Here is a 27,298-nt window from a genome sequence, read left to right as displayed (position 1 = left end):
TCAATATCTACTTATGACTTCCTAAGTTCTGGAATGTTGAGGACATGGAACTGAAATAAATGCACATTTTCCCCTCTCGTGGTACCCTTGGTGCCCATTTTCAGGGGTAAAGGAACTCATAACTCTTTATTCACTGTAACAACTTATTCTTAATACAGAGGGCCGATCCAAAAGTACATAGGAAAGGTATAAAGGACAAAAAAAAAAAAAAATTAATAGGAGCTCAACTTCCTATTTGGCTCAAGTCAAAAAAAAATTAAGATCATTTTTAGCAGCCTCTGGAGTAACAGTAGAACAAAGACTCTGAAGTCACATGTACTTACATTTGAATATTGCTTCCACCCTTTCATATGTAAGTGAATTGTTTTACCACTTTATGATTTAGCTACTGCATTTGTAGAATGTGGATAGGAACACCTACTTCATAGAGCTGTTGACTAGTACTAATATGATATAGCATGTAAAACACTTAACACAGTGCCCCCACACTTCCTATATAAATACTCAAAGAGCAGCAGCTCTTATAAAATAACTTCTGGTAAGACTGACCAACTTACACATCACCGTTCGGCATTATGCAGAAGACACAACTCTTAGATGACACAAAGCAATAAAGCCTCTTAGTTTGGGGAGAAAATTCTCACACTGTGCTTTAAAAAAAAAAAAAGATCCTGTGCCTCAGGGAGGGTGGGCATGGCAGAATGAGGATGGAGGAGGTTATCGTGTAACTTTTTATCCATAAATCTCTGAGATTTTTTTATTATGGAAAGATTACTTTAGAGTCATCCTTTAAGGTAATATTGATTCATATTGGCCAATCACGGAGGAGTTCCTGTATAAAAGTGGACTATACAGCTGCCTGTATAGGAATGCTGCAGGGTTAACTATTCAATTCAGCGCCTGAATGATGAAAGGGAAAGCAATGGGAAAGCTCACACTGGCCTGGTGGAACACTTGAAAATAATTCCGAAACAAGTAAACAGTAAAGTATTAAGGTAATTAGCCTCGAGAGAATTTAAGGTTAACATGTAATGGGAGAATGTAATATGAAGAGAAGAATTCCTCTTCTGTTACTCCCAGCCAATAATACATCTCACACTTTTCTGTGGAAATAAAAACCCCTGGGCTTGACTTAATCCTGTTCTGATGAACACTGCAGCCTGCTCCTCATCTTTCCTCCTGCTTCAATGGTGGAGATGTCTCTCCCCTTCGCTCTTCCACTTTCTCAAGGACTTGACTCTCCCTACTCTCCTGAATTATTAATCCATAATTTACTACTTATTCCTTTTTAGCACTAGAAAAATATCTCTATCAAAATCCACCTTTAAAAAATGCCAGCCACTGTCCCTGTTATTATTCTGATTCCCTTATAGACAAATGTCTTGGAAGAACTGTCTACACATACTGTCTTCTCTTCTTTCCGATATCTTATTCACCCCTGTCACCACCTTAGTCCAACCCTGTACTCCTACCACTCCACTAAAATTTCTGCATGAAAGTGACTAATGATTTCCATGTTGTGTAAGCTAATGTACATTTCTCCATCCTCATCATCCTTGACCGTAATCCTTGATCTTGCAGCATCGTTCAACACAAGCATTCCCTTTTTCTCAATCTACTTTCTTCTCTTGGCATCCTTACTTATATCTTTGCTTCTTGCTTTACTGGCCACTCTTTCTCTATGTCTTCTTTGGGGCACTCCTCTCTACTTGCCTTCCAGACATTAGAGTTGTGGAGATGAGCAGCTTCTAACCATCAAATTTGTTTTAAAAACCAGGTTGCCCATTCTCTACTACTCATAAACATCAGGGTTTTTCAGAAGGATGTGGGTAGATGTATACATATCTTTTCCTTTTGATGAATACTTCAAAGTATATCTATCTCCAAACTAGGCAGTTCTTCTGGTCTCTATGCTTAAATCTCCATGTCTACTTTCTATCTCCATTTGGATGTCCCAGTGACTTCTCAATTTTAACTGGGTAATAGTGACTTTCTCCTATAAACCTGCCCACTCTTCCCTCATTTCCCATCACCACCTATCCAGTTATTGTGGCCAGAAACCTAGATGAGATCCCCAAGCACTCCTCTCCTCTTTAATCCATCCATGAGTTATATAGGTCATCTTGAACACACCTTTTTCATTTTCTGACTTCTCTCAAGATGAAGTCACAATCTTTTTCTGTTTGGATGACAGAAACATCCTAATGGTCTTCAAATTTTCAGTCTACCATCCATTCTTGCCCAGTGAGCTCTCCATATGGCAAAAGTGATTAAAACCACTGCAGTTAAAATAAAATCAAAACTTCTTTGCTTGGGCTAAAATATCCTGCATGCAATGACCCCTGCCTTTTTCCTTTACTTTCTCTGTTGCCATTCTGCCTCTCTTTTGCTAAAATCTAACCATTCTTTGGAAGGAATGATGCTAAAGCTGAATCTCCAGTACTTTGTCCACCTCATGCGAGAGTTGACTCATTGGAAAAGACTCTGATGCTGGGAGGGATTGGGGGCAGGAGGAGAAGGGGACGACAGAGGATGAGATGGCTGGATGGCATCACTAACTCGATGGACATGAGTCTGAGTGAACTCCTGGAGTTGGTGATGGACAGGGAGGCCTGGCGTGCTGCAATTCACGGGGTCGCAAAGAGTCGGACACGACTGAGCGACCTGAACTGAACTGAACCGTTCTGCTGTTTTCCCATTCTTTTTCCTTTCCCATTCTTTAAATACATACTCTTTCCAGTCTTAGGGCTTTCCCACAAGCTCTTCCTTCTAACTCAAGGAACAGCCTTCATATACACTTACACTGTGTTATGACTTCTTCTTATCCTTCATATCTCTGCTTAAATGCCACCTCCTCAGAGAAGGCTTCTCATTTAGTTAGTATCTCAGCCTCTGAGATTTACTTTATTTGCATAGCATTTATTATAACTTATAATATTGTTATTTGTCTGTTCCCCTCCTTTTATTCTTTTATTTCCTCAAGAGGATAAGCTCTGTGGATGCTGGGTCTGAGGCTACCATACTCATTGCTGTAGCTCCAGAAACTTGCACAACGCTTAGCTCAAGGAAGCATTCAATAAACAGACACGATAAATGAATGCTTGAATAAATATTGAAGTGAGACCAGGCTTCTGTGACACAAAAAACAGATTTAACACAGTAATCTCTGCTGTGAAAGTATATTTCAGAGGAAAATCAAGAATAATGTACAAATTGAGGGAGGAGAAGGTGGTATCAAATTCCACTCTTAGCTAAGCTGTCATTCACGCACATGTAAATGCAACATGAGGGCACACTGCAAAATCTAAGAGCTTTTACTACTCCTTTCAAAAAAAATTGCTTATAGCAATTCTAAAATGTTTTAAAAATCACTCAAGTCATGAACTCAGGAATGAGACCAAGATTCTGAAAAAAGGACATAGTGATCCCAGTACAAAAAGTCAAGTTTAAGTAAGTGCTATAAACCAACTCATAATACAGAATATAAATGTCAGCAATTATCTGTAAGATATATAAATTTTTATTGCATATAAATTAGAAATAAAGTCTTTGGGAAATATATAAAATTTAGGATCATATTAATAAAATCAGAAGCTAAAAAAATAAATTAAAAAAGGAAAGGAAAATTTGCTAAATTCCTTATCAAATACTGTTAATAAAACAAATACATTAAAATTCTACTTTGAAAATCTTCAGTTTTCTTGTTTTAGGTTCCTTTTTTTTAGTTTTCTTTACTTACAGGTTTTTCCTATATTAGCTAGATTTTATTTGCCTTTATATTTCTCAGTGAGTAGGAAAAACACAATGAATTAAAAAAAAAGATGCATATGACTCTTTATTATTTAAGGAGAATTAACTCCTGACCTTTACTCCCTGATTCCCTTCTATCTAAGGCACTTATGTATCCATTTTACCTCTGGATTCAATTATCTATTAACTTTCATGGGTTCTTTGGGTAACATCATACACAGAGGTGTTAGACAGAAAGTACAATCTTGTCAGACCTCATTATCACTCACACTAATCAGCTTTGGTGAAAGAAACTGTGGTAGGAGATAACTGTTAGGAAACATGCAATTTATGCTTTCTGTAAGATACTCAAAAATATATTTGTGAATTAAGTAGACTTCTGAGACTGTGTATACCTATCGTCTGAAATGATACCTACAGAACAAGTTCTGAGGAATTAAACTTCAGTGGTCTATCAGCTAGATTGAGGGGAGCCATTAGAAAGCTCTGTGAAACATATCATTGGTTATAATAGGAGGATAGAGCTTAATATAATAGGATAAAGCTGAAGAAATTTCTCTGCTTATACAAATCTTTAGAAATATATTGAGACAAATATTTTAATATGTGATAATTGACATTGTACCATGATTAATAACATTATAAGAATACAAGTATAAAAATATAATTGTATTATTATATAAGTCATACTATAAAAAAAGTAAGCATAAACTATACAATAAAACTATAGTATATAAATATATAGTTCATGATGAAATCTAATGGTCAATATCATTAATTTATAGCTAAATTTATTTCTCTACAGCCAAATTTATTCTTTTTTACCTTATAGAAATTGAGAATTATGGAACTATCCCAAGTTCTCAATATTAGAACTGCTAGAAAGCTTAGATCCAGGGAAATTTATGAAAATACAATATGATAAAAATTCACACTGTTGCAACTTTCTGTATATTTGAGTGGTTTTGAAATAATTAAAATGAAAGCAACATTTCATTGCCAAAAGAGAACAATGCTCTTAGCCTTATTTCAACCTATTAGCAACTACAGAGCTATTCTTACTTGCATATTCTTCTTCATCGAGGGTATTCAATATGTCTTCTATTGTTTCATTATTTGCAAGTGAAGTCTGCACACATTTGTGCTTCAGGTTGCCCATAAAGAGCTGCAGCCCAATCAGGGCAAACACGCTCAGACAGAACACAGTCAGGATCATAACATCTGAGAGCTTTTTCACAGACTGGATCAGGGCCCCCACGATGGTCTTCAGGCCTGAATACAGAGCAGAAAAGGCGTTCAAAATGAAATAAAGTTTCTACATGAAAACCAAAAGCAAAATAGAAGCTTTCCTAGAAATGCATGCACTTTATCAAATCAATGATCTTAAATAACCTAGTTCAAAAAAAGTCTACCAGCTCAAAAGGGGGGATCTGCTGTTTTATATATTTTGTTTCTGTATATTGCAGCAAGTGACTAAAAACTTTAAAGTATTTCCAGAGAATAGCCAGTCAAAATGAATAATTTGGTTGCTCGAATCATAGCCACACTCACTTGAAAAAATAACTTGTGTCAGTTCAGTAAATGTCTGTCAGACAAACCATCTCTTTATAATGACCAGAACAGAGGCTGAATTACAGGATACAGTGGCAACAGTTTTCAGTAAAGAAATGGTTTGTTGAGGAAAGAAAAAAGCATTGTGTCATGCAATCCTCCGCATGCTAATATTTTTATATCTGTTTTCTTCACTCTAAGAAAAGCAGTAAAAGTAATTGAAATTTTTATTCCTGGATAAGCAAAATGGAAAATAAACTGTTAAACAGGAGGAAAAATTTCAAGTTGAGATGTGAACCAAATGGCCATCTTCATCCTCTAAGACTCATGCAATTGATTAAACTCAAAGGCTGACTTTTCATAACAATTATGAAAAACATGAGATCAAATTTAATTAAAATTATGTAAGATTCAGTTTTTATTGTTTTTTCCTTCAAAAGATCAAAGTCAGCCCTGGTGTTTAACCCCACTCTCACCTGGAATGACTGAAATTGTTTTCAAAGCTCGGAGAACTCTGAATGTTCTCAACGCTGAGACATTGCCCAGGTCCACAAACTCTGTCACATATCTGAAATAGGGGAGTTTATACACAAACACGGTGACAACACACACACACACACACACACACACACATACAAGCAAAGAACAACTCCCAAATAGCTGGAGTTATGAGTGACCTAATGCTTCACACCAGTTACTTCTTACCTGGAATTACAGAAATAGTTTTCAAAGCTCTCAACACTCTGAAAGTTCGAAGAGCTGAAACATTGCCTAGGTTTACAAATTCTGTTAAATACCTGCAGAATTAAATCAGAGTTATTCAGAATTTAGATAGAGTCTATGATACTTACCTGTGCCTTTAGTCAAGGTGTTTCCTATGCTTGGAACTTCGTATTTAAATTTATAGTTCTGCAAATCTTTTGCTTCTATCATTACTAATTTAATTTTATTTGAGTCATTTGATGTGAGCAAAATGCAAATATTAAAATGGCCTCATACACTTAAATGCCCAAATAAATGATGAAATGCTTCAATGACTCGACTTCAATATTATGGTAATATCAATAATGTTCTATAAAATACCATCAGCAAATCTTGACAACTGTATGCTAATTAAAAGAAGCCAGCCACAAAAGGCCACATATTTTAAAATTCCACTCATGTGAAATGTCTACATTAGGCAAATCCAATGACAGAAGATAGATGAGTGTTTTCCAGGGACTTGGGGGAAGAAGGGAAGGAAAGTGACTGCTCTCTGGGATAATGAAAATATTCTGGAGTCAGAGGGTGGTGATTGTTGCATAACTTTATGAACACACTATAAAACACCGAATTTTATACTTTAAAAAAGATGAAGTTTATGGCATGTAATTTATACTTAGGAAAAAAGGAGACCCCTGAGAAGATGCAGCCTTCTTTGACACAGTGTTATCTTAGCAGGTGGTGGGTGGACCTACAGTAGTCATGGATGAAGGACAAAGAGGTGGGGCAGATGTACAGAATTGGAGACTAGAAATCTCAAGACCCTTTCGTATTGTCTGCTGCTGCTGCTGCTAAGTTGCTTCAGTCGTGTCCGACTCTGTGCGACCCCATAAACGGCAGCCCACCAGGCTCCCCTGTCCCTGGGATTCTCAAGGCAAGAACACTGGAGTGGGTTGCCATTTCCTTCTCCAACGTATTGTCTAAATCCCTCCAATGAACATGTATTACTTTTATAATTCAAAATGACAGAGAGAAAATATTGCATTTAGGTTTGAGATTTTAAAACTAAAGAAATCTTCTGACAAATATATTTAGGAAAAGAGCAGCAATATAAATAAGCTAAAATTATATCTTAATGTGATATTTTCCCCATGAAAATAAACTGTGGATGCCTATGTAATATATATACAATGCATTAATGTTAGGTTTAGTATGCATTGACAGTCCTTATGAAAAGATTTGCTTCTATATTTTATTAGTTCTTGATGATATACATTAATAGAAAGAGCACCATGCTAATAATAAATGCCTGAGTTTTCTGTTTCTCTCATCAGTTTTACCAGATATTAAATAGGAACTTGGGAAAAGTGTGACTCTAACTGGCGCCACATATGCTATCCATCCACATGCTGAGCACAGAGGAAGATCCTCTATTATAACGATATCATAAATACATGTTTGAGTGGGAAATGCTCTTTCTAAAAAATTATTACCATTTTTTGATGACTAGTTTCCATGTAGTATCTTTTAAATCACACTATTATATGCAGGAAAAGTCTGATCCCAAAGTTCCTTCTCACTGGGATACTGTGCTGTCTGAGATTTTCATGAGTTTGGAGTTTCAAAAAATAAATACTTACGCAAAGACAATGACTATGAAATCAAGCCAGTTCCATGGGTCACGAAGAAAAGTGAATTCTCCTACACAGAATCCTCTTGCAAGGATTTTCACAAGTGACTCAAAAGTATATATTCCAGTAAAAGTGTACCTAGGTAAAAGAGTCCATTGTGATATTAATCCATTGTGAAAAGAATATGGTACCAGGTAAGCCTTTATAATTATTTTTCTCAGATCAACCAAAGGAAGACACTGATTAGAGTATGGCTTATGATTAAGGGGCCCATTCTAACTATTAGAATAAATTACAACTAAGATCTTTCCAGAAAATCTTGAAATGTATATGTCAGAAATGCTCCCAGAAAGTAGAGGTATTTTAAGTTTACTAAGAACACAGGTATGAGATCTGCCTAGAAAATTCCTGTATTGTTCCTATCTGAAATACATCCAAGGACAAGAGATACATGACATGTCTAAGAACAGGCAGGGTATCTGGTAAGATCTTTTTTTCTAGAAAAGACTGTAATGTGTATTATTCTTTTCTAATGTTAGCAGGTTAATACTGTAAAGGGGAAAAACCTAATTGAAAGTAAAGTAAAGTAACTACAGACCATGGGAAGATAATCACCACAATTTTTATACATTGGGAAGATAATCACCACAATTTTTATACATGCAATAACTTCCTGGTATGAAAAAGGAAGGATGACAGCAACCATACTAAGACTATATTAAAATGTACTTATACCCACTTACTCTACATTCTTGGTCCAGTCTGGAGGATTACTCATGGTCATAAATATGCAGTTCGTCAAAATAGTGCACATGATAAGCATGCTGAATGCGGTAGCTTAGAATCAAGGAATATGATCAAACAACACATGGTAACTTTATCTGATAATGACATTTGTTGAAATGCTGACAATTTTTCCTTAGAAAATAATTCTAAAAGAGTCTATAGACTTAAAAAAAAAAAAAACCTCTCTGAACAAAAGAGTAATGGATAAAAGCAATTTATCCTAAAATACTAAAATTGCCATGATTATGATGATATAATGAATGCATGCATGCAAGCTAAGTCACTCCAGTCATGTCCAACTCTTTGCAAACCTATGGACTGTAGCTCACCAGGCTCCTCTGTCCATGGGGTTCTCCAGGCAAGAATATTGGAGTGGGTTGCCATGCCCTCCTCCAGGGGATCTTCCTGACCCAGGGATCAAACCTGCATCTCTTATGTCTCTTGCATTAGCTGGTGAGTTCTTTACCACTAGCACCACCTGGGAAGCCCAAAATTGTCATACTCCCAATCTATTCAGAGATCTACACCAAATTATATTGAGATTGATAAACCTGAGTCTTTTCAGGTAGAAAAGAAATAAAACTCTGTATTTAAATAAAATAGCCAAAAACTACATTTTAAAGAACCACTGTAAGTAAGCATTTTAAAAAGGATATGCATGTACTAAAATCTTAATAGATATTCTTCTGAGAGGACTGAAAGGAGAGAGCATGTACAAAGCAGGTGTGGCATTGAAACGGAAGATTGCTTTGCCTTTGTTCAACACTATGAAAGTCTGCAGGAGCAAAAAGAAAACAGTATGAATTGAAATTCCAAAATTTCAATCTAGCACATTAATATCTGCAGTTTACCTCTGCATGTGGTAGAGTCATATTAAAGAAACTCTGCCATCAGACTCAGGCAGTGCGGTTCCAAAGCCATTGATGGAGATATTCACGTCATGTTAGCCAATGAACTCCAAGTCCATTGTCCATTTCTTCAATAAAGTAAGAAGTAAGCCATTTATGGGTATGTATTATTTACAGCTTTCAAAATGCAGTGTTCTCTTTTTCATATCCCTTAACATTCAAATCAGTAACAATAACTTGTGGCCACTGGAATTATTTTAAATATAACTTCCTTATATCATTACATTGCATTTTATACAAACCAAATAGCAACCAGCTATCCCTGATTTTTATCATGTTGCTTTGAGAATTATAATACTTCCTGGCTATTGTCAGGGTCAGTAGCAAATGTTCTAAAATATGAATTTTCAAAATATTTTCATGAATTTAAGGAACATTAGAGTTGAAGGAAACCCATTACTCAATTTGATTTTCCTATTTTACATATAATACTAATAACAGCTAAAATAACACAAATTAAAGAACTTGCTTGCTACTACCCATGGTAATTTTTTGAAATGTAAATAGAACCATTTAAAAAATATGCAACCACTGAATAATGAGTTATATTTTCCATGGCTTTGGTATTTAGTCGAAAAAGTTAAAAGCCAAACAAATAAACAGCAATAATAAGAAAACATTAAAACAACGTAAGGAGTTGGCTTGGAAACCAGAAAGACTTAAGTTCAAAGCCTGCTCTTACTTATCTGTGGCTGGCAAGCAAATTCCTTGTGCTATCTATTAACAGAAGACACTGATTTTTGGTCTTTTTGATGTTGATTCTGAGTTTTACATATGTTTATGAGCGGTAAACATATGTAATAAATATTTTCCACCAAATTTTAGAGATATAACTTTGGGTAATCTTGCTTTTGTATGTGGCAGTGTTCCTGAGAAAACAAACGAGAACTATCTTAGGTTAATTTTTTATACTCCTGGTCTCTTTTGCTATACCAATTATGTTAAAACATAATTGAGCATAAAGTTCACTTTTATATTGAAAATTAGTTTTAAAATTAATACTTCATGTTTGAGTACAATTATTGTTTTCTTAAATCTCAATACACTGTGCTTCTTAAAATTCATTCATCTAATATTTTCTACAATTGTCTAGTGAACGTGAGTGTGTTCTAAGTCGCTTCACTTTTGTCAACTCTTTGCGGCCCTTTAGATTGTAGCCTGCCAGGTTTCTCTGTCCATGAGATTTTCCAAGCAAGAATACTCAAGTGGGTTGCCATGCCGTCCTCCAGGGGATCTTCTTGACCCAGGGATCAAACCAGTGTCTCTTCAGTTTCTCCTGCATTGATAGACAAGCTTTTTTTTTTTTTTTTTAACCACTAGTGCCACCTGGGAGCAACTATGGCGTAAGAGATACTGAAATGAATTTGAACATAAGTGAGGCATGAATTTTGCATTCAAGAGGTTTCAGAGAAAAGTGATTAAGAGCACAGTAACTCTAATACAGGGCTTCCTTGGTGGCTCAGAAAGTAAAGAATCCACTTGCAACATGGGAGACCTGGGTTTGATCCCTAGGTTGGGAAGATTCCCTGGAGCAGGGCATGGCAGCCCATCCAGTATTCTTGCCTAGAGAATCCCCAGGGATAGAGAAGCCTGGCAGGCTATAGTCCATGGGGTCATAAAGAGTCAGACACGACTGAGTGATTAAGCAGACAGCACAACTCTAATACAAGGCATGACATGACAGGTATCATACGGAGAAATCCAAATGGCAGAGCATGAGAATAAAGCGGGAGCAGGGTCTTATGTCTATTGGAATAATTAGGGAGGCTTCATGAAACAGAAGTCATCTGAGCTAACATGAAAATATTACTGCCTCAACTTGGCAAGATCAAGTTAACTTGTACTTGAAATTAAAAAAAAAAAAAAAAAGACTTGGCTTACTATTTCTAAATTCAAATTCCCAATTTTCATTTACACTAAAAACTTCTTTAGGATTGTCTGGATTTATACACAGCCACTAGTTAATTACAGATGGGAAAACAGATATGAAATTTTGAGTAGCAGAATAAGTATCTCTAGAAAACTCTAAATTCCTGCTAGCAAATGCACAGATGTCAATGTCTGAATAAATTATTTTAATATGGCTCACTTATTTAATAATTTATTGAACATAAAATTAGAGAATTATGAACTTACGAGTATAAGCTTTGGAGTTGGACAGATAGTATTCTAAATACTTGATCTACCATTTCACAACTTGAGGGCTAGCACTCAGTGCCTGTGAAGCTTTTAAGTTCTGGTGCATTGTAAATTCTTGGTAAATGTTGGGAACATGTATGCATGCTAAGTCACTTCAGTTGTGTCTGACTCTATGTGACCCTATATACTGCAGCTCACCAGGCTCCTCTGTCCGTGGGATTCTCCAGGCAAGAATACGGGAGTGGGTTGCCATGCCCTCCTCCAGGGAATCTTCTCACTCCAGGAATCAAACCCGCATCTCTTATGTCTCCTGTATTGGCAGGTGAGTTCTTTACCACTAGGGCCACCTGGGAAGCCACTTAATATCTTCATCATATATGAAAATGAAGTCCTAACCTCTGCATACCTCTACATTAATTTATTAAATGTTCTCTTTATTTTTTTTAAACAAAGCATTGATCATTACACTCAAGCATAAGTTAAAATCTGAACCTAAATCAAATCAGGAGTCATTAAGAATTTTAATCCAAGCAATGATTATAGTGTAGCAGAAATAAAGTTCTCGTCTATTAGTGTGAATAACCTGAAACATTAAAGACTCAATCCACGTGAAAGTCAACCCTGAAGTTGCAAGGGGAAGTCCAAACTATTTTAACCAAGAATGATTGAGGAGCTAGGACATAGCACAGAAAGTTGATCATTTAAAGCTCCAAACCAAAAAATAAAAATCAGAAGACTCAATAATCCCTTTGGGTATTTATTTATCTGTTAAGAAAGGGCCATGAAAAATAGATTACCTAGTCTGACTTAGCTCTACCTAAGTATTATATTCTGATGCAGATGTGCGTTGGGCTTTTAATATGGTTGGTGTCACATCTGAAAGGAGCTGGGGCCAAAGCGAGGGATTGGAGTCCTACCCCAAATATTCTCTATTATATTAGTCTATCCCAGAGCTAAAATAATTCCATTTTTCATCCTCCAAATGCAAACATTTTCTTCTTACCTTCCAAGTCACTTTAAGCCAATATTAGTTTATGTCTCTGAACTGGGATTTACTCCAGAAAGACTTTTTCCTCCTTAAGGGAGGCTGGTTAAATTACATCCAGGCCCCCTCTGGAAATGGGAATTGCAGGAGCCATTTTCCAGGATGAAGTAATATCAATAAGTAAAATGAGAAAATATTTTTAATTTTGCCTATTTCATTATTTATCCACTCATTGTTTGATTCATTTTTGTAAAGTTGTGAGCACAGTAGTTGCTATACAACAAAAACAAAACTAAATTAAGAGATGCCGGACAACATCTCAGGAGGGAGTCAAATCAACTCGAACTAAAAAAATCTAGGACGGAATTTACGAGTGTTTATGTAACATTTTGTGAGTGAATTAATTTCCTCAAATCCTTTATTAATTCCTATCTCTCCAGGTTGTGGTGAATATGTTGCTAATTTGTATGAAAAATCCAGTGCCTGTCACAGAGACCCTGAAAACATGTTAGCTTTCTTTTCTTCTGTGTTGGAGTACTGATGGGTGAATAAGCATGCTGGGTATTATCTCAAAGGCTTCTCAGGTATTCTGCTTATTTGACATACTGTCAGTTTGTTGACATGCTGATTTTAATATGAGGCAAAAAATTATGCATTGTTACTCATAGCAACTCTCCCTGAAGTAGATGCGTTTATACTATCAAAATTAAGTTCATCACATTTTCTATTTCACAAGACATTGCACTGTTCCTTATTTTGTCTGCTAGCTATCTTATCAAGAAATGTGCCCTTTTATTTACATATTAAATCAAAATAACCTTTAAATGGACTTTATCCTGCCTTTCTTGACATCTTGATGGTAATTCTGCAGGTGCTGTGTAGCAAAGCATTGTTGGGAGAAAGTTAGGGAACCTGCTGATTTTATCCTGTACTGTCTCTTCTTTGTCAAGTTCAGTTTGATTGTATCTGCTACTGTCTCAAAAAGGATGGTAACCTCCTTCTCATTTTCTTGGTAGAATTATCTTTACAGCAGTTGTTTCAAACTCTCCCATTTCCTTGTCCCCAAGACTGACTCTCAAAGGACAACTTTCACTCCTGTAGTATGGAAAATATTGACAGTATTTAACATGCATTTCCTCAGATGTGCCTATATTTACTTCAACATATCTTAAATTCATCTTATTTGCCCTATAAGGCTCACACAGTAAGGCTTCTCTCCACTTTTCTGCTGTTTTCTAATGCAAATTCAAGCCGACTTGTGGTTTATCCCTTGTCTTTACTCAACCCTCTGTATTTTCCTCTCTGGGAATAGTTTTTCTCCACTTTTAAACATGCTATTTATACCCTATGTAAAAATGGTTTTCAAGGGACCTCTCTGGTGGTCGAGTGGTTGAGAATATGCCTACCAGTGCAAGGCAACATGAGTCTGATACCTGGTATGGAAGATGCCACATGCCATGGGACAACAAAGCCTGTGGGCCACAACTACCGAAGCCCATGCTCTCCAACAAGAGAAGCCACTGCAATGAGAAGCCCACGTACCGCAACTATAGACTAGCCCTTGCTCGCCACAACGAGAGAAAGCCTGCGCACAGCAAGGAAGGCCTAGCACGGCCAAAAATAAATACTAAAAAACTGTAACCGCAACGTTTCATTATTTTCTTTTTAAGTTTTCAATTTTCCTGTTGCCTTAAGTGACCATCTTTCTGATGGAAATTCCTTAAATTTCTCATTTCCTCTTTTCACTTGCTGTTTACCACTATCTTGCTTTTCTAAAAAAATGAATGTAGTTAATTACAATGTTGTGTTAGTTTCAGGCATACAGCAAAGTGAATCAGTTATACATATATCCTCTCTCTGTTTTTCAAGATTCTTTTCCCATATAGGCCATTACAGAGTTTTGAGTAGAGTTACCACTCTCTTGCTTTGACTTCCATCAACATAAACTGCTTGCAAAAAAGTTACCAACTCATCCTCCTTGTTCATTCCAATAGTCTTAATCTAGCCTCAGCTTCCTGAGTAATTTTATGAGATATTCTCTTTCCTTTTTTTTTTGAATAGTGGAAAATTTTCTGATTTGTGTCTTACCTCTCTGACCATCTCTCTCGAAACCCTATAATTAGATAAGTGATTTTATATATTCCCACGGATTCAGCTGACACCTCCATGCAAATGCATTCTGGATGTATACCCAGGTCTTACTTCTCACATTGACAGTTATTTTGTTTCTATGAGGATGCACTTATGTCATGTCTAAAGGGCAGAACATGATACTGAACACTATTAAAAAAAATCAAGAATATCCCAGTGACAGAATCAGTTTTGATGAAATATTAGAAAAAGTACGTATTCTGAAATATCCTACATATGCATTTTTAACTAAACACGTTTTCATGATGTAGTTTTTCACTAAATTGCTCTTAATCTCAGGATCTGTTTGTACAAAAGAGGTAAAGAGAGACTGCACCATTGCAGGTACAATAAACTCACTTTTTTGTCTGCATAGTAAGGGTCCAAGTCCTCCAGGGGCTCTGACACCATGCCCGGAGGAATGTCCCCATAGATGAAGGGCAGCTGTTTGCCGGCTTCCAAGTCACTGCTTGGCTTTGGCCCTTCTTCGTCATCATCTTTCTTTTCTTCTTTGGGTTCCTTTGCTTTTCCTTCAGCAATACGTTGTTCGATGAGGGCAAGAGACTGTTTTGTGAAGAAGACAAAGCTCTGAGGTCCCGGGGGAGGCAACATTGCCATCTTTTCATCCTGTATGTTTTATTTCCCCTTCAACTCCTTACATAAGAGGCCTAAGGAGAAATAAAGAAAGCCTTAACTGTTTGCCAGTCAAGAATGACACTTGGCAAATAATAATAATTATTATAGTAATAATAAAAAACAGATTCTAGTTTCAATTGCAATAAGTAATGTGTTCACATAATTACCATCATGTTGAATGGGTGCTTACTAAGTTACTATGCAGAGTACATCATGAGTAACGCTGGGCTGGAAGAAACACAAGCTGGAATCAAGATTGCTGGGAGAAATATCAATAACCTCAGATATGCAGATGACACCACACTTATGGCAGAAAGTGAAGAGGAACTAAAAAGCCTCTTGATGAAAGTGAAAGAGGAGAGTGAAAAAGTTGGCTTAAAGCTCAACATTCAGAAAACGAAGATCATGGCCTCTGGTCCCATCACTTCATGGGAAATAGATGGGCAACAGTGGAAACAGTGTCAGACTTTATTTTGGGGGGCTCCAAAAATCACTGCAGATGGTGACTGCAGCCATGAAATTAAAAGACGCTTACTCCTTGGAAGAAAAGTTATGAACAACCTAGATAGCATATTAAAAAGCCAGAGACATTACTTTGCCGACTAAGGTCCGTCTAGTCAAGGCTATGGTTTTTCCTGTGGTCATGTATGGATGTGAGAGTTGGACTGTGAAGAAGGCTGAGCACCGAAGAATTGATGCTTTTGAACTGTGGTGTTGGAGAAGACTCTTGAGAGTCGCTTGGACTGCAAGGAGATTCAACCAGTCCATTCTGAAGGAGATCAGTCCTGGGATTTCTTTGGAAGGAATGATGCTAAAGCTGAAACTCCAGTACTTTGGCCTCCTCATGCGAAGAGTTGACTCATTGGAAAAGATCCTGATGCTGGGAGGGATTGGGGGCAGGAGAAGAAGGGGACGACAGAGAATGAGATGGATGGATGGATGGCATCACTGACTCGATGGACGCGAGTCTGAGTGAACTCCGGGAGTTGGTGATGGACAGGGAAGCCTGGCGTGCTGCGATTCATGGGGTCGCAAAGAGGCGGACACGACTGAGCGACTGAACTGAACTGAACCATGTACATGACTTATTTTCCATGCCCTCTAATGAACTTTATTTAAGAACTTGAACTTAGTACTTCACGGATCTTAGTGACAACTTAATTAAAAATGCTTGATTCACTTTTCTTTTCATCTGTGCTTACTCTTAGTGCAACTCAACTTCCCTTGTTTAAAAATCTTTGTGATGATAGGACTTCTGATAGCACCATTCTCCAGTTCTCCTCTTTCTGCATCACCTGATCCTACTCTGTCTGACATACAGTATCTGCTTCTCTCTCTTAAAGAAACTCATTTCTATAAAGTGAAGCGGTGGAAGATTGTTTTACTCTATTTTACACATTTAGATTTTCTTATAATAAATACATGGGCTTCCCTGGTAGCTCAGATGGTAAAGAATCTGCCTACAATGTAGGAGACTGGGTTCAATGCCTAGGTCAGGAAGATTCCCTGGAGAAGGGAATGGCAACCCACTCCACTATTCTTGCCTGAAGAATTTCATGGACAGAGGAGCCTGGCAGGCTACAGTCCACGGGGTTCCAAAGAGTTAGGCATGACTAGACCAACACACACACACACACACACACACACACACACACACAATAAATACATGCCCTTTTACAAATCAGAAAACATTTTTTTCATTTTGAATTAAAAATGATTTAGGGAAATGTTTTAGAAGAACAAAGAAGGTAAAAGGAATTTTGGAAATGTTTTGGGAAAGATTCAATTTTTAAAGTTAAAAAAAAAAACTATGATAGGCACTCAAATTATGACTTCCTTAACTGACTTACATGTATATACAAAACATTACAAAAAGTGCAGGAAAGAAAAATTTAAAAATTATATATTATTATTTTGGAATGTTCTAAATAAAAGAGCATAAAATTAACAGTTCTTATTTTAAAAATGATAGGCACATTATTTCATTGAGTCAAGGTAACTTCATAACTCCTCCACTGGGAAATAAAAATGAGTCCTTCTGCATTAGGATTGCCTGAGTGTTGGGATACACCAACTTCTAGTATATCAACCCACTGTGAACAGCTTGAAAGATTGTGCATTAAATGATATCTTGATATACAAAGGGAGGATGAGATAAGAGAGGCCATGGTCTGCTCTTTTATTTTCCATTGTGAAATGTAGGAATTAAGCAAATCACAATAGTGACAACACAGGTTATATAGATTCAGAAAAAGAAGTGAAGTTCAGTTCAGTTCAGTCGCTCAGTCGTGTCCGACTCTTTGCGATCCCATGAATCGCAGCACGCCAGGCCTCCCTGTCCATCACCAACTCCCGGAGTTCACTCAGAGTTGTGTCCATTGAGTCAGTGATGTCATCCAGCCATCTCATCCTCAGAAGTGAAAGGAAGCTGAAACTAATTATTCTTTTACAGATTTCTCCACTTCCCATGTTAAACAAAATCAACTCTAGTTATGTTTAGAGCAAAATGGATGACTCTTCCCCTTAGTTACTTGAGCACAGTATAACAACCCTTATCAGTAAGTAGTATTGTTAGTCGCTCAGTCGTGTCCAATTGTTTGCAATACCATGGACTGTAGCCCATCAGTGTCCGCTGTCCATGGAATTCTCCAGGCAAGAATACCGGAGAGGATTGCCATTCCGTTCTATAGGGATCTTCCTGATCCAGAGATCAAGCCTGGGTGTCCTGCATTGCAGGCAGATTCTTTATTCTCTGAGCCACCAAGGAAGCCCTTATCAGAAATCTATGCATTTTTTTAAAGGTGGAAAACCAGTTTAAAAACAACATTAAAACAATCATTTTGCAATGTAAATTTATATAAAAACTTATAAAGCAAATTTAGCTTTTCTAAAAAATAACCTTTTTATGTTTTATCACACAGCTCAGTCAGTAAAGAATATGCCTGCAATGCAGGAGACCCAGGCTCGATCCCTGAGTCAGGAAGATTCCCTGGCAGGCTACAGTCCATTAGGTTGCAAGAGTTGGACACAACTTAGCGACTAAACCACCACACACTTGAATCTGGGTTTTGCCATGGCAATAATCACATTTCTTTTAAACTCTGCTAACTCATATTCATTTGAAACAATTTTACCAAATAATCTGGGCATGTTTCTATATCAGATATATAGAGCTGTGAGAGCAAGGAGAAAACACAGCTTCTGTGTTTATGAAACTTCTAAAAAGGAATACCAATTGAACCGAATCATACAGGCAAACCTCGTTTGACCATAGTAAAGGAGAATACAATTAGTTTAACTCACATTATTTTTTTATATCTTGAATGTAGAAACAAAGATATCAGGAGAGAGGGTACCATATGTAAGAGGAAGTAGTGAATTCTCTGATTTAAGAACAAAATTTCTGACAAATTCCAGGACTCTTTTAGTATCCTCTCCAAATATGCAGAAATAAAACCCTCTTATAAATAGTAGATATATAGCAATCATTCACGAGAAAGAACATGTTGAAAGCCATGCAATGGCATAATTAGAAATAAGAACATATCTCTACCTGGATTCAGAACTATGGAATTTTATAATTATGGAAAAGAACAAAGTCAGCCTATTCTGCTGGCCACAAGCAGCTAATAATATTGCTTTTGAACAAAATCCAAACAGTTAATGACTACATGTTTGCTGGCTTTCCTGGGTTTTAAAGTATTTGACTAAGATTGTTTACTTCATTGGACTTCTCAGGGGTGCTGGTGGTAAAGAATCCACCTGCCAATGCAGGAGTTGTAAGAGGTGTGGATTCAGTCCCTGGGTTGGAAATATCCCCTGGAGGAGGGCATGGCAACCCACTCCAGTTGCCTGGAGAATCGCATGGACAGAGGAGCCTGGTGGGCTGCAGCCCAAAGGATTGCAAAGAGTTGGACATGACTGAAGCGACTTAGCATGCCTGCATTCATTTACTCCATTGTTTCTATAAATTCAAACCAGTAAGAAGAAACATTTATTTTGATGGAAACTAAAGCTGAGATGACCTTTCTTTTCAAGAAAGTAGTGAAAGATAAGGAATATCTCAATGTGCACATTCAAAAGCAGGCCAGGGTGACTCATGAGAGAATGAATCATGACTCATCATTTCAGTACTAGGTAAGTACTCAAAAGAATTTAAAACATGTCGCCATAAAACTGGTACATGAATGTGCCTAGCAGCATTATTCTTAATAGCCAAATAGTGGAAACAATCCAAATGTCTGTCAACTGACAAAATGCAGTGTATCCACATAATGGAATATTACATGAAAATAAAAATTAGTAAAATATGGACACATGTTACAACACAGATGAACCCTGAAAACCCCATGAATGTAGCCAGATCCAAAAGACAAAAGGCTGGATGGTTCCAGCCGTGTGAAATGTCCAGAATAGTTACATCCTCAGAGACAAAAAGAACATTACTGTTGCCAGAGGCTAGCAGGAGGGAATAGTGAAAAATGACCATTAATGGTGACGGGTTTAATGGTTAATAGGAATGAAGTTTCTCAGAGAGATGAAAAAAAGTTCTAAAATTAGATAATGCAATGATTGTGCAACTCTTTATGCTATAAATCACTGAATTTACACTTTAAAGGATTTTTATGATAGGGAAGCTACACCTCCATAAAACTATTGTAAACAATTTCTAAGAAAACTGAATCATGAAATCCATGAAAACTGTCCTAAGTCAAGAAAAGAGGTTTATAAAATAGAAACAAATGCACACGTTCAACACCAATCTCTGCATAAGTCTCTATGGTCTCAGCATAAACACAGAATATCTTTTGGTGTAAGATTAATTTAGGAGAAGCTATGATTTAGTTTTAGCACTTAAAGGCCAAGCCTGGTACAATTTATAAACCTGTGGTCACAAATCACTTGATTTTAGAAGTTAGTAGTCTTTCCATGTCCTGGCTATTATAAACAGTGCTGCGATGAATATTGGGGTACATGTGTCTCTTTCAATTCTGGTTTCCTCGGTGTGTATGCCCAGCAGTGGGATTGCTGGGTCATACGGTAGTTCTATTTGCAATTTTTAAAGGAATCTCCACACTGTTCTCCATAGTGGCTGTACTACTTTGCATTCCCACCAACAGTGTAGGAGGGTTCCCTTTTCTCCACACCCTCTCCAGCATTTATTGCTTGCAGATTTTTGGATCGCAGCCATTCTGACTGGTGTGAAGTGGTACCTCATTGTGGTTTTGATTTGCATTTCTCTAATAATGAGTGATGTTGAGCATCTTTTCATGTGTTTGTTAGCCATCCGTATGTCTTCTTTGGAGAAATGTCTATTTAGTTCTTTGGCCCATTTTTTGATTGGGTACACAATGGAGTATTACTCAGCCGTTAAAAAGAATTCATTTGAATCAGTTCTGATGAGATGGATGAAACTGGAGCCGATTATACAGAGTGAAGTAAGCCAGAAAGAAAAACACCAATACAGTATACTAACACATATATATGGAATTTAGAAAGATGGCAATGATGACCCTGTATGCAAGACAGGAAAAAAGACACAGATGTGTATAACGGACTTTTGGACTCAGAGGGAGAGGGAGAGGGTGGGATGATTTGGGAGAATGGCATTCCAACATGTATACTATCATGTAAGAATTGAATCGCCAGTCTATGTCTGACGCAGGATACAGCATGCTTGGGGCTGATGCATGGGGATGACCCACAGAGATGTTATGGGGAGGGAGGTGGGAGGGGGGTTCATGTTTGAAAACGCATGTAAGAATTAAAGATTTTAAAATTAAAGAAATAAAAAACTAAAAAAAAAAAAAAAGAAGTTAGTAGTCTTTTGGAAACTGCACTACCTCTCTCTGAGAAACAAGGTGGTAAGTGTAGTTGCCATTTGGGTTTAGGAGATTCCTCAGCACTTCTAGAAATCATAAAGGTAAGGAGGGGTTACTTGTCCTGATTGACGTTAAGTGTACACATACTTGGTCTCCTGGGGGAAGAGATGGCTGAAGAGCTGGTATTTTTGTACATCTTACATTCAAATGGAGGTGTCACATCTTTCAAGAATTATTTGACAGAAGTTCTGGTAAGTAGATGTCATGAACCTCAGATATCCAATATTCTTTCAATATTGTTATTTTCTTTGTCCCTGTTTTTTCTTGTCCTCACTCTCTATTCATGCATTCTCAACAAACAGTTTACAAGTCACTAAAGTATATGCAAACAGTGAGGGTGGTGGGTGATTCAAGTCAGTGGTACCACAATTTTAGATACTTTCCTCAAGCTAAATTGAAGAAAGACGCTAAGCCCTTGCTTAACATGAGGGGCTTGAAAAAAGTAAGTTAAAGAGCTTTGGGTCAGATTCCATAATCATCCTCTAGGTTGGTGGGTAGAGGGGAAATCACAGCCCCTTATCTGGATGATGGGAAAAAATAATGTGTACAAATTTTTGAGGGTAATTCTGCAGTATCTATCAAAAGATTTAACTATGTTGATTCATTTTTATTGCCAAATAACTTCCCTTCTAAGAAAGTAACCAAAAGCAATAATCTCAGATGTCTTTAAACATTTATGAAGATATTTACTGCAATGTTTTTATAATATTGAAAAAGTGTAATCAATCCAAAAGTCTAACTGTCAGGGTTTCATTAAAGGAAAAAATGAACATATAATAGGAAACTGAGTGGCGTCTAAAGAGTGCTTTTAAAGACTATTTAACATATTTTACAAATCTTATAAAAATAACAGAATATAGGGTACACAAACAAAAACATATACTTATCTTCATCTCAATTTTTTAAAATGTATTGAAAGTATGAAATTAAATGTACTGTATATTTAATGAATGCTATTCCTAGCTGAAGAATTAGGAGTTATTTACTAATTTATTTATTTTTTCAAACTTTAACATTAAAAATGTCATACTTTTTATCAAAAAAAAATGTATTTAAAAAGGAAGCACTGAAATTTATTTGACCTCTGGTGGCTCAGTGGTACAGATTCCACCTGCCAATGCAAAAGACATGGGTTCAATCCTTGGGTCAGGAAGATCCTCTGGAGAAGGAAATGGCAACCCAAGTCTAGTACTCTTGCCTGGGAAATCCCAAAGACAGAGGAGCCTTGCAGGTTACAGTCCATAGGGTCGCAAAAGAGCCAAACATGACTTAGTGACTAAACAGCAACAAGATAGTTAATAAAATTAGCCAATATTTATCCTTTCCTTTTTAGTTTATAATTTGAAAATACCATATTTCCATGTATTAATATCTATGGAAGTATTTATTCTGAGCTCTCTTCTTATTTTCTAGCTGTTACCTATGTACATACGCATCTACCATCTACCTATTTTTATCATATACATCTTTCCAGTCAAAGCAATGCCCGCTTCCAGTTCACGACAATGGTCTTATTCCGTGTGTTTCTCACTCTTTGGCTTCTAAATCCCCACTGCATTGAAAACAAAGATGCACAGTAGGGAACCAACGGTTTTATGACATCACTGAAAACCAAAAAAAAAAAAAAGACACTAAAGAGTTTTCACAAAACTAAAGAGATAGCGATAGAGATAGAGATATAGACAGACTTCCCTGGTAGCTCAGACAGTAAAGCGTCTGCCTACAATGCAGGAGAACTGGGTTCAATTCCTGGGTCGGGAAGATCTCCTGGAGAAGGAAATGGCAACCCACTCCAGTATTCTTGCCTGGAAAATCCCATGGACAGAGGAGCCTGGCTGGCTACAGTCCCTGGGGTCGTAGAGTCAGACACTGAGGGACTTCACTTATACTTTCAAAGAGATGGCAGATGGGATTACCCAAGAGAGGAGATAAGAGGAGAAGGCAAGGCCTAAAACACTCATCTGAGAATGTTTAAGAATCAAATACTTCTTTCTAGAACAGAAGCATAGAGTTGGCACACAAGCAAGTATGTGAGAAACCAAGTTGACTAACCAAGGATTATCAATTTAACAACTTGCAGGTCGCTATCCCACAATTTCCTCTATACTTCTGTATAAGGCAGCAGAATTCATCCTGGGACTAAAATCAAAAAGTTAATCTCTGAATTAACTGAGATAAGACCTCTAGGATGTCCATATTCATTTTAGGTGAAAGCAGAGTGGAGTCTGGGGAAAGATGGATTCTTCTTGCCCAGCTCTTCTAAAATGAAGCCAGTCTATCAACTCATCAGATACATATGGAGAGCTTGCACTCATCCTGCCCTTTCAAGGGAGTACTTATCTGGAAAACGGGCCTACATAAAGGCAGAAGAAACCCTGACCAACAACATCACAACCTTTTAATTATAACTACTAATAGATAACTAAGGGTAAATTGGTAATCAAAACTACCAAACATGAAACTGAAGGACTAAGATGTACAGACCAAACTCTTAACTCCAGAAGAAAGGAAAAGGTAAACATAGGGGAATATTAAGGGTTTAAAATGAGCATTCCCAGAGAAATCTGAGAGGATAGAGAACAATATCAAGAATCCATAATATGAAATTAATGAGTCTTATTCCCTATCATTTCCTTAAATACTAATATTTCAAAACAGTAAGTACTTTCCCTATAGCTACCAAAAAAGTATTTATGTCAGAATGAAGGTATACTCCATTCTCAACGTAGGTATATAAAAGAATCATGTGTATAACTTAAAAAAATACAATTGTCAGGGTTTATCAAAGTAATGCTGAAATAAAATTTTTCAGGGAGGGTTTAAGCTTATCTACTTAAAAATCATAAATATTCATGTGACTTCTTTTAAGAACCATTTTTTTAAAGCAACAAAGGTACTAAATCAAAACATCAGACTGGGGCTTCCCTGGTGGCTCAGTGGTAAAGAATCCACCTGCCAACACAGGAAACACTGGTTCAATCCCTGGTCCAGGAAGATCCCACATGTTGCAGAGCAACTAAGCCTGTGCGCTGCAAGTACTGAGCCTGCGCTCTAGCGCCCAGGAGCCACAACTACTGAGCCCACCTGCTGCAACTAGTGAAGCCCGTGCACCCTAGAGCCTCTGCTCGGCACCAAGAAGCCACCACAATGAGAAGCCTACACACTGCAACTGGAGAGCAGCCCCTGCGCATCGCAACCAGAGAAAACCCACACAGCAACAAATATCCAGCACAGTCAAAATCACATACATTGTTATAAAGATTCAGACGAACACTGGAGATTAACAACCAGGTTTCATTATTTAATAAAGAAAACAAATGCAATTAAGACCACACAAAATTTTTTGGGTTCTGCTTTATTTGAACAGTAGGTAGTAGGAAGTAAAATATGAAAATGTAAAGTCTCCATGTTAAAACTGAAACGATAAACATAAATTCCATTCAATAAAAACGACACTTTTTTGAACTCTGAATCTCTATCATGCTCAGTTAAAGGAAGAAGATTTTGGAATGAGGTGGGGAAAGGAGGAAACAAAAGAGGTTGAGCAAGAGAAGGAAGGCAATAAACAAACCAAACAGGAAAGGAGAGTGTAACAGGGGGAAAAGGGGAAAGACTAACAAAAATACCCTAAATCCCTTAGCTCCCTTCTAGCTACAAACTCCAAGATAATAAAAAGCAAAGCAAATTCTTTGCATATTAATTTTTATTTTTCATTCTCAATATTTTAAGCATCACTCATGCTGTATTCCCTGTAGCTCAGTTGGTAAAGAATCTGCCAGCAATTCAGGAGACGTGGGTTCAATCTCTGGGTCAGGAAGAGCCCCTGGAGAAGGAAATGGCACCCCACTCTAGTATTCTTGCCTGGGAAATTCCATGGCCAGAGAAGCCTGGCAGGTTGCAGCCCAAGGGATCACAGTCAGACACGACTTGGCAATTAATCCACACGTTGTATTACTCATATCGCTTCATCACTATTAAGCCTGGAAATTTCAGTTTTGTATCCTTTATTCTCTCCATTTTCATTTGAGGTAAGCAATGCTCCTCCTAGGAGTGTCCCCCACACTCATTCATCCTTCAAATCTGTGGCCTCTCACGTGAGCGCAGAAAATGTTTGCTAAGCAATAAGCATGGAGAGGAATAGCTAATACTGCTAAAAAAAAAATACCAAAAGTTATCTTTAGCCTTTCCAAGTATGTCTTTTAAAAAGCTGTTCTTCCATGGTGACTATAGTTAATAATACTGTATTACAGGTTTGAAAGTTACTGAGAAAATAAACTTTAAAAGTCATCACAAGAAAAAAAAATTTAACTATGTATGACAGATGGTATCTAGACTTACTGTGGCGATCATTTCACAATGTATACAAATATCAAATTATTATGCTGTATATCTGAAACTAATTACAATCTTATATGCCAATTATTCTGCAGTTTGAAAAAAGCTGATCTTCAACTTTCAGGAATAAATGACAACACTGCAGAAAAAAAAAGATATTAAAAGAAGAATGTTTATCAGCTTAAGAACTAAAGTGCTAGCTGTTCAGTCATGTCCGACTCTTTGTGACTCCATGGAACTTTCAGTCTGCCAGGCTCCTCTGTCCATGGAATTCTCCAGGCAAGAACACTGGAGTGGGTAGTCACTCCCTTTTCCAAGGGATTTTCCTGACTCGGGGATCAAATCCAGGTCTCCTGCACTGCAGGCAGATTGTCTACCATCTGAGCCACCAGGGAAGTCCTTAAAACTAAAGGTACACGGTAATTTACAAATGCTATTTAGGAACATGCACACTTGTAAAAAAATAATTTTTCACTTTATATAAGTTTCTCCAGTTTCTTTTCATATTTGAGTTTCTATAAGACATTGAAAGTACGGCTCAGTTTCCAAAATGTAAAGTATAAAATGGACAAAAGTTTTCATGAGGTGTACTTGCACTCAATACAGGAAAATGTGAACTGCTTTCAGTAGCTCACAGATCATTTCATCATCTTGACCTTTCCTATCACAATCCACATTCTATGTTTTACAGCTATTAACTCTGTACATATGACTTAACTTCTCTGAGCCTCAGGTTCCTAGTTTGAAAATGGGGTTAATAATCACTGCCTCAAAGAGTGGTTAGGACTGGGACGATTAAGTGTACATAAAGAGCATAGGAGAGAGTTTTTCATATAGTAACCATAAATGGTGCCATTAATATTATTAACTTGTCTCATTCTTTCATTTAAATTTCTTGCTGGGGTCTATTTCATCACACATTTGTAACTAAGATCTATTAATTATGATCAACTTGAGGATATTTCAGTTTATAGAAATATATTATTAGCCTGTAATACTTTGCCCACCTGATGTGAAGAACTGACTCATTAGAAAAGACCCTGATGCTGGGAAAGATTGAAGGTGGGAGGAGAAGGGGACGACAGAGGATGAGATGGTCAGATGTCATCACCGCCTTGACGGACATGAGTTTGAGTAAGCTCCAGGAGCTGGTGATGGACAGGGAAGCCTGGTGTGCTACAGGCTATGGGGTCGCAAAGAGTCAGACACGACCGAACTGAAATGATTAGCATTTTAAGCATGAAACATAGCTCATATATGTGTATAACATAAGTAGAGATTTGATTTAGAGAAGTGATTCAAGTGCAAGTTCAGGAGCTAAAAGTCCTAGAGTTTGAATCCTAGGTTTTCCAGAAACTAGGTATGTGATCTTGTATATTAAGTTATGCAACCTCTCTGACCCAAAGATGGCAAAGCATTTATAAAAGAACCAGTTATTTCATAAAACATAATGTTAAACCGTACAAATATCCCTAAGAGGCATTTTGATTACTCAGAGATTTAGATTGCTACTGAGTTTCGTATAAGTAAATCTCCATTATTTTGCCCTGAACTTTATATGAAGATTTGCAAGATATTTCTTATTTAGACAAAGTTAGGTGGTTCAAGAACTATCATTAAGATTTTTTCTTTTTTTTTTTAACTTAAATTTGTATTTGTGAATAGACTCGAAAGGAAATGAATTCTACCACTTGGTTCACCTTCTAAGAAGCACTTAAGTATCATTAATAGAGTCTCTGAACAGAGACTAAGAACGACCCCTTCCTTCAAGCAAAGAAATATGACGGTCTCTAGAGAGTTTTAGGGACTATAGGTACTTTCTACGGCTCTGAACATACTGTCTCAAAAACTGGATTTTTGTTG

General features: G+C 37.0%; 1 protein-coding gene across 1 annotated transcript in view; it reads right to left on the bottom strand.

Moving 5' to 3' along the window:
* SCN9A (sodium voltage-gated channel alpha subunit 9) overlaps positions 1 to 27,298 on the bottom strand; it is a 166,473-nt gene that overhangs the window by 77,436 nt on the left and 61,739 nt on the right. Inside the window, exons 2-7 of the mRNA XM_069574300.1 lie at positions 14,943 to 15,250; positions 9,077 to 9,195; positions 8,378 to 8,467; positions 7,644 to 7,772; positions 6,007 to 6,098; positions 4,813 to 5,022 (exon numbers count right to left, since the gene is read on the bottom strand). Coding sequence (XP_069430401.1) covers positions 4,813 to 5,022; positions 6,007 to 6,098; positions 7,644 to 7,772; positions 8,378 to 8,467; positions 9,077 to 9,195; positions 14,943 to 15,200 — 898 coding nt within the window. The 5' untranslated portion in view covers positions 15,201 to 15,250. The remainder of the gene's footprint in view (positions 1 to 4,812; positions 5,023 to 6,006; positions 6,099 to 7,643; positions 7,773 to 8,377; positions 8,468 to 9,076; positions 9,196 to 14,942; positions 15,251 to 27,298) is intronic.

The sequence above is a fragment of the Ovis canadensis genome, chromosome 2 (assembly GCF_042477335.2).
Source record: "Ovis canadensis isolate MfBH-ARS-UI-01 breed Bighorn chromosome 2, ARS-UI_OviCan_v2, whole genome shotgun sequence".
Classification (NCBI taxonomy): Eukaryota; Metazoa; Chordata; class Mammalia; order Artiodactyla; family Bovidae; genus Ovis; species Ovis canadensis.
Note: the sequence above shows the minus strand (reverse complement) of the source record. Positions and strands in the feature narration are given on the sequence as shown.